Below are 7,889 nucleotides of genomic sequence, written 5' to 3'. Positions count from 1 at the left end.
CATTCAAAGAGGAATAGTTAAGCAAATTGTGGAATCATCATCATTATAGAGGGCTATGCAGTTATTAAGAAGAATAAAAATAGACCTTTATGTGCAAGCAGGGAATAATGTCCATGATGTATTGTGGACTAAAAGGGTCGGCCTGCAGAATGGCATGTATACTATGAAGCATGTGTGTAAATTGTGTGTGTTGGTGTGCGTTTAGTTGCCCAGCAAAATCTCTAGAAACGTGGTTACTCCTGGTAGTGTGAAAGGGTGGGACGGGGGAATGAGGACACTTTATCTTCTTACTTAATTTATATCTATATTGCTTGACTTAAAAAAAAGGCACATATTACTTTGGCAATAAAAGAGATTTTTTTAGAGCTTGCAACAAAAATGCTGATGTAATTTAAACCATTTGGCAATTCCTTTTAGAAAGAGCAAGAGTAGAGCTTCCTCACTCTGGGAATTGGACTAAACGTGACTTAGTCTTTAAGGGAAGCAGACAAGGCATTAATTCTATTAATTAATGCATCAGCAGATTCCGTCTCAGCAAAGGCTGTGTTAATGAGGTGCTCGGGGCATTCATTATTTATCCTACAAATATCAACTCAGGGCCCTACTTGTGTCAGGTGGTATAACAGATGTGCCCTCTGAGGGTGAGGTGCTGGAGAAACGCAAATATAGCTCACAGACTGCTCCCTCCTCCCTACACCCAGGCCTCACCATCCCCCACCTCTCTGCAGATGACCTCTGTCACTCCAGGACGCTGGAGCAAAAAAAAAAAAAAAAAAAAAAAATCATTCCGGCCTGGACTGCAACCTGACTCCCACCCAGCACTGTGGGCATCTCGGACACATCCCTCCTGGACCTCTCAGCCTTCTTTCCTTAAGGCTCACGGGGGCCTGGGGACACAGGCAGCCCATGTGAGGCCCACCCAGGTGGCTCCTGGTGCCAGTAATGGCAGAGTCCAGCCTCCCGTACGCGGACCTAGCAACACGCCCGGTCCCCCTTGCGTTTCCGCTCCGCGCCCGCATCCCTGCGTCCGCACACGCCCCGCGCGGTCCCCTGGGCCCACGGGCCGCCCGGAGCTGTCCGTGGTGCTGACCGCAGGCGCCGCGCGCGCCCGGCCGCTGCGCACGCGTCCCGGGCGGGGCGCGCGGGACCCGCGGCGCCGCCACTGCGCAGTCTCCCGCGCGGCCCCGGCCCGGCCCGCGCCCCGCGCCCCGCGCCCCGCGCCGCCTGCCCGGCCCCGCGGCCTCCGCCGGCCGCTTCCTGGGCGCGCCCGGGCCAGCCATGGCGCTCAACAATTTCCTCTTCGCGCAGTGCGTCTGCTACTTCCTGGCCTTCCTCTTCAGCTTCGTGGTGGTGGTGCCGCTGTCCGAGAACGGCCACGACTTCCGCGGCCGCTGCCTGCTGTTCACCGAGGGCATGTGGCTGAGCGCCAACCTGACGGTGCAGGAGCGCGAGCGCTTCACGGTGCAGGAGTGGGGCCCGCCGGCCGCCTGCCGCTTCAGCCTGCTCGCCAGCCTCCTCTCGCTGCTGCTCGCCGCCGCGCACGCCTGGCGCACGCTCTTCTTCCTGTGCAAGGGACACGAGGGGTAAGTGGGGCCTGGCGGACGCAGCCCTCAGCCCCGCACGGCGTCCCTGCCGTGCCCGCAGCGCCCCCCAGGCCCTCCCCTCTCGAGGAGGAGCCACGGCCCCTCCCTCTTCCCGGGAGCTCCCAGGCCCTAAAATGTCAGCCCTCGGAGCTCCCCGCTTCCGTGCCAACTGCCCTTTGTCTGCGCAGAACCCGGGACCCCGAGGGTCACTCGCGCTCCGTACAAGGCCGGTGCTTCCCTCCCCGAGTGTGCGTCACCTCTCGCTCTGGGCATTTACCGCCCCTGCCCCTGGGGCGCAAATGTTGCCTTGTCATCTGGGAGCAGCCCTGGGCCCTCCCTGGCTTGCTGGCTCAGCCGGGCCCACACCCGTCAGTGCTTTGCGACAGCCCCTAGTGGGTCTGGGCCTGGGTGCTCCTCTGGTGGAGGGGAGGGACCAGGCCAGGCTGGTGGTTGATCAGGCAGACGGGGCAGTCCTCCCCTCACCCCCATCCTCCTGGGAAGGATGGTGGTGGGGCAAAGGCCAGAGGGAACCCTCTCTGGGTCTACAGCCAGCGCTCGGACCTTGGCTGGGGTTGTAAGACGGGAGCCTCAGGTCCCTGAGGCCTCCCTCCCTCCTGGCCTCCGCATCCCCCTTCACCTTTCCCTGCCCTGGCACAATTCTGTGAGAGAGTGGGATGTGGTTCACCTGGGGTCCTCAGCCAGTAGCGTTCCAGGCACCTCCAGCCTGTGGGACCCTCTGTGGACCCACCACGCCCCTTGCCGTGGACTGCTGTGCTGTGTTCCCAGGAGGCCACTCCTGCCCCTTGCCTGCCCTCACATCCACAGGGGAGATCTGGGCCTTCTCCCAAACTCTGCCCCCCCGCCCCCCACTGGCCTCCACACATCACTCTTTGGCAGTTTGGGGGGCTTTTCTCTTCTTTCGGGGACGTGAGAGAGAAGTTGTTGCTCTGAGAGGCCGAGCGGGTAGAAGGCTCAAGCAGGGACTCTGGAGAGCCCTCAGAGGGGCCAGGGAGGAATGACAGGGTGGCAGGGTGAAGAGGACCCGAGCAGCCGAGGCAGAGCCCAGCGTGGGGGCTGACACACTCGGAGGAGGGTGAGGTCCAGCAACACACACACGTGTGGGTCTCCGGGGCTGGTGCAGCAAAGATCACAGATGCTGAGGCCGCAAACAATTTATTCCCCCACGGGTCTGGAGGCCGAGGGTCGGAGATCAAGGGGCTGGCAGGGTAGGCTCCCTCTGGAGGGAGGATCCTTTCCAGGCCAGCTTCTGGTGCCTGCCCACAACCCTTGACATTCCTTGGCTCGGGCTTTGCCGCTCCTGTCGCGGTCTCTGTCTTCACATGGCCTCTTTGCTCTCTCTGTTTCTTCCCCTCTTCTTATAAAGACACCAGTCATTGGATTTAAGGTGCACCTTATCCTGAGGTCTTTAGCTGAATGACACGTGCAAAGGCCCCGTCTCCAGTTAAGGTCACAGGCACCTGTCCTGAGGCGAAGACTTGGACATACGTTGTCAGGGCACAGCTCAGCGCATCACTGTTTCTGGATTCAGGGTCTGCGGGAAGCCGCGTGTCAGCCTGGGCGGGCCTCTGGGGGCGGTGGGGGGCGGGGGGGCGCGCTGTGGGGCTGGGACTCTGCCCCGGTGAGCCCAGGCCAGTCCAGGGGGCCATCCTGCCCTGCCACAGGCCTCTTACTTCCCTCAACCCACTCGACGGCTGGCGTCCCCAGGAGGGATTTCAGGTGTCACGTGCGTGCATGTTGCCGACCTTGGGTGTTACCGTAGTCAGTGTCCCTGTGCAGATGGGGACAGGGGAAGCCTCTCTGCATGTGAGACAGGGTCTGAGGAGGAGAGGACGGCCAGCAGGGTAGGGGAGCCGAGGTCCCTGCCGTCCGGGAGGCTGGGGGCAGTGGGCACAGGCCCATCGTCCCACCTCATCCCTGTAAGACAAGCACCCTCACGAGACTCCCCATTACAGCTGTGAGTTGACAAAGGACAGAAGCTGCTGTTCCTGCTGTCCCTAGATTTGCTGCCCCGTCTGAGTGACCGAGATTTCTTTCCCACAGGCTCTGGGGCTCTCAGCCCTCCCCGCCCTGCTCCCAGTCTCTGGGGGTCCCTGGGGCTCTGGAACCCCACATTGCTGTGAGCCCCAGAGGCCGGGCCCTGCCTGCTTGCGGGCCCTCACCGCCTAGACCCTGAACACCTTTAGGCCATTTGTCTTATAGGGACGAGGGGCCCTCGGCAGCCAGCCCGCTGTGACATCTGTCCAAGGGCCAAGCCTTCATCCGGGTCTGGTGGTAGGACAAGGCCAGAGCTCTCCCTGATGGATACCCAGGAGTGGCTCCGTCTGAGGGGCCCCCGGGCCGGATGAACCCAAGGCAGGTTCTGTGTGCTCAGGGCTGACCTTGGGAGTCACAGATTAGCGTTTGTTGAATGAAGACGGAAGGGAGGCCTGCGTGTGAGGTCTGCTCCCTCGCAGCCACTCCCCCAGCCCTGGGGTCTCCAGATCCATAGTCTGGCCGAGGGGTCAGCCCTGCAGGCCTGCCGTGCCGAGTCCTGGGCCCCCATAAAGGTTGGGCCTGCCTCATGGGCAGGCAAGATGGGGGCCTGGAGAAGCCGGTCCCGGCTCAGGTGTCGGTCCAGCCGTGTAGAGCAGGCAAGCGGGTGCTGGGACAGTAGGGGACTCGGGACAGACAGGAGGCTGGGAAGGGTGGTTAGAGTGAGCTCGTGGGGTGGTGAGGGCCCTCAGGGTGTCCAGCTCATCAAGGACATCACTGCTGCTGTCAGCCTTGGGGTCTGCTTCGGGGTTGTGTGCACACTAATTCTCTTGAATCCACGTTCAGAGACCAGCCAGGACCCTGCTGAGACCCAGGGCAGAGCCCCGCCCTTTGGGCTGTGTGAAAGGGCTCGGGGCCGGGTCCCTGGCGCCTGGGCTAGACCCTGTCCATGGTGCCAGCTCCCTCCTCACATACGGTATGTCCCTGGACAGAGTGGGGCCCTGGACAGCTTGTGCCCAGGAGAATAAAGGGCTAAGGGTGGGGACAGCTTGCAGGAGGCTTCATCCTGGTTGTGGCTGAAGGAATGGGCCCGTGAAACAGAGGCCCCTGGGGCTTCCTCGGGTGCTTGCTGGCTGGGGACACTGGGCGAGGCCTGGGTGGGTCACAGGCCTGGCGGGGGCGGGGGGGCCCAGGGCAGTGGAGGGTACAGGTGGCCTCGGTTTGTGATCCACAGCTGGGGAGTGCTGGGTCAGAACAACCCATCTGCCTGCTCACACTTGTCCCCCAGCCTGCAGTGGCTCCCAGGGCTTTCCGGATAACTGTCACCATGGAGACAGCACATCCGGCCTGGCACCCTGAGAGGCAGTGGTGGTGGTGGTGGTGGCGGGAGAAAGATGGACTTAACCCTGTGTGTGCCGAGTTTCCTGTTTAGGGCCACAAGCTGATGGGTCCTTGGGGAGCAGGGCGGGGTGGGGGGGGCACTGTGGACTCTGAGGGCCGAGTCGAATGAGGCTCTGGACACACCCAGTTCTTCAGAACTCTGCAGCCCAGACAGGTTCCATGGTACGAGCCAGAGATGGACTTGGGGAGTAGGAGGAGGCTGTTGGGATGACCGCAGCCCCACACCCTCCCCTGTCTGATGGCTCGGGGACTCCGTGTTCCTGTCACGGGAGGAGAGCCCCCAGTTGTGCCTGTTTAGCACAGATGCGGCTGGAAGTTTCTGGCTACGGAAGGTTATGTTGTTCCCGCCCCCCAGGGAGTGGGAGCTGTGTCTCAGGCTGAGCAGGCTTCCCTGGGGGTGGTTTTGGCCACACAGGGAGCATCCAGCCGGGTGTGCCTCTCTAGAATTTGGTGCCGGACATAGGGGATGCCGCCCCCCCCCATGAGGGGGAGCAGGACTTGAGGTTGGGGACTGCCCAGCAAACCCATCCTCTGCACCCTGGTCATACCCCCCTCTTCCAGGAAGTCCTACTGAGGGCAGCAGCCGGCTCATCTGGGATGCCGGGCACCTGCAGGGCAGGGTGCCTGGTGTGATGGTGAAAGGCTGCTGGCAGGTGGTGGGCACCTAGGGAGCCGGCCTTCGTGCCCAAGGCGGGCGGCTTCTTTGCTCCAACTGTGGACACTCGGTCCTGGCCCTCCGGGACCCGTTCATTCTCCTGGGCTGGAGCGGAGTGGCCATCCAAAGCCGGGGTGTAGGCTCTGGGTAGCCTCTGCTCTCCTTGGAGCATTCGCTCCCTGGAAGGAGGGCCCCCCGTGGACTCTCCGAGCCCTGCTTAGCCCCACGCGGTCCACAGGGGGCACAGCTGGCCCCCAGCCACCGGCTCCTTGCATCTGGTGGCTGATGCTGCTCCCATGCTTCCGTCTCCGCGGCCACAGGCCGAGCCCCACGCGCAGGGCTGCAGGTGCGCCAGCCCAGGGCTCTGGCGGCGCGTGGAGGCTTGTCCCGGGGAGGGAGGGGGTGCTCATGCTCAGGAGGAAGCCCCCTGCCCACGCAGGCTCCCTCAGTTTCCGAAGTGACCCAGTGGGGGGCTCTTGCTGCCCAATTTACAGAGGGAGAAATTGAGGCGCAGAAAGTGACTTGCTGAAGGTCACCCCGCTGGCAAAGAGGTGGCTGGAGCTGACACACTGCTGTCCCCAGTGACAGCCTCGGAGGTGGGGTTGGCCCCAACGTACCCCTCTTTGTAACTCTGGGCCTCTTATTCAGAGCGCCCAGGGCCAGGTGGATTTTGCGGTCTGGAGCTGTCTGTCGGGGTCCCAGCTGGGAACAGATGCTCAGGCTCACACACGTGAGGGTAACCTGAGGAGGGCGGTCGGCAGAGACGAGGATGTGGGCCAGGCGTGGGCCCTGCGACAGCCCTGTCACCTCCTCTGGCTGCAGGCACCGGAAGAGACGTGATGACCTTCAGTGGAGGGACGGCCACCCAGGGGGCATCCCCCATCCCCACGTCCCCCCCAGCAGGGGCCTGGGGATGAACACTCACTGCCTCTCCTTCCCCCCCCTGCCCGGTTCCCACTGGCTGGGCTCAATCAGCAGCCGGGGAGAGGGGTCATTGCCGTGGTCTGCTTGGGTCAGCCCCCTGGGCAGAGGATGGAGAGGCAATGATCTGCAGAGTCGGGGAACTCAGCAGCCCTCGGGCCGTCTGCAGTGGGCAGGGGGCACGGAGCCCACCCACCCACGACGAAACGCCCGGCCGGCTCAAGCCGCGACGGGAGTCGGACACAGGGAGGTTTGCGCCGCAAACACGCGTGACCTGGACACTGAGCTGTCCGGTCACGGCCCTGACGATGGCCCCGGTCAGCTGGGAATGGTGCTGACGTGCCGCGCACCCGTGTGAACATGGGCACAGACCCGCTGGCTATGATTCTGGGACTGCAGCCCCGGGCCTCCGGCCTCCTGTTCACGCCCCCAGCCCTGGCCCTGCTGGACGTGCTGCTGGCCGCGGTTGATCACCCGCCCAAGGCTGGGGTGCCTCCCGGGGCCAGGACCGGGGCATGGTTATTTCTTTGTCCTCAGGGCCCAGCACAGGGTGAGGGGGTGCTCAGTCAGTGCGTGGCGGGTGCAGGCGGGGACAAACGCAAAATGGACGGTGCGTGCATCCCCCTTTGTCCCGGGGGGAAGCCACCGCATCCGACAGCAGCTTTCACGATTTCCTGGCTGGGGCCCCGGCTGAGACCTCCAGGATGTGTTCTCTGTGAAGCCAGTTTGGGTCGATCTCGCCCCTCAGACTCCATGTGTCGATGGACAGATGTCCACGCGGTAGGTGTGGCCGGGGCTGCCATCCCCCCCTGAGGGCGTCCCTGTCCCCCCACCCTACAGGTCCCCAGGCTCAGCCAGACCCGGGACTCTGAGTCTCCAGGGGGCGATTTGGAGATGGCGGGTAGTGGGGCAGGGGCGTCTGGCGGGGTGGGCTGCCGTGCCCCAGCCACACGCGCCCCTCGGCCGGAGAGCAAACGCTGGTGTCCTGTGTAGGCACCCTGGTGGGGCCGTGTCCGGGTGGACCCCGAGTGAGCTCTGTCCTCCTGGCCCTGCCTCCTGCGTCCCCCACCCCCTCCCTGGGCACAGCTGGGCCTTAGGGTGCAGTGGGGAGATGAGGGAGGGGTCACACCACAAGCCCCTGACGCAGGTGCAGGCCAGCGCGTCGATGGCCACGTGGGCACGTGGCCTCAGGGCAGCCGCGTCAGGAACGGCCTGGGAAGGGCGTCCTGCTTTGTCAGCACGCGCTGGTCCTGACGCTCTGGGACCAAACGTCCTGGGGTTCAGTCTTGGCTCTGCCTCCTCCGGAAGGCGGTGCTGACACGTGTCCCCACGCTGGG

General features: G+C 63.5%; 1 protein-coding gene across 2 annotated transcripts in view; it reads left to right on the top strand.

Moving 5' to 3' along the window:
• Positions 1 to 1,195: 1,195 nt before the first annotated feature.
• TMEM179 (transmembrane protein 179) overlaps positions 1,196 to 7,889 on the top strand; it is a 58,661-nt gene continuing 51,967 nt past the window's right edge. The window contains exon 1 of one of the 2 annotated variants that reach the window (XM_043554420.1): positions 1,196 to 1,583. In XM_043554420.1, coding sequence (XP_043410355.1) covers positions 1,279 to 1,583 — 305 coding nt within the window. In that variant the 5' untranslated portion in view covers positions 1,196 to 1,278. The remainder of the gene's footprint in view (positions 1,584 to 7,889) is intronic. The other variant, XM_043554421.1, reaches the window with a different exon arrangement.

This window comes from Prionailurus bengalensis, chromosome B3 (assembly GCF_016509475.1).
Source record: "Prionailurus bengalensis isolate Pbe53 chromosome B3, Fcat_Pben_1.1_paternal_pri, whole genome shotgun sequence".
NCBI classification, from domain to species: domain Eukaryota; kingdom Metazoa; phylum Chordata; class Mammalia; order Carnivora; family Felidae; genus Prionailurus; species Prionailurus bengalensis.
This window is presented reverse-complemented; position numbering and strand designations above follow the sequence as displayed.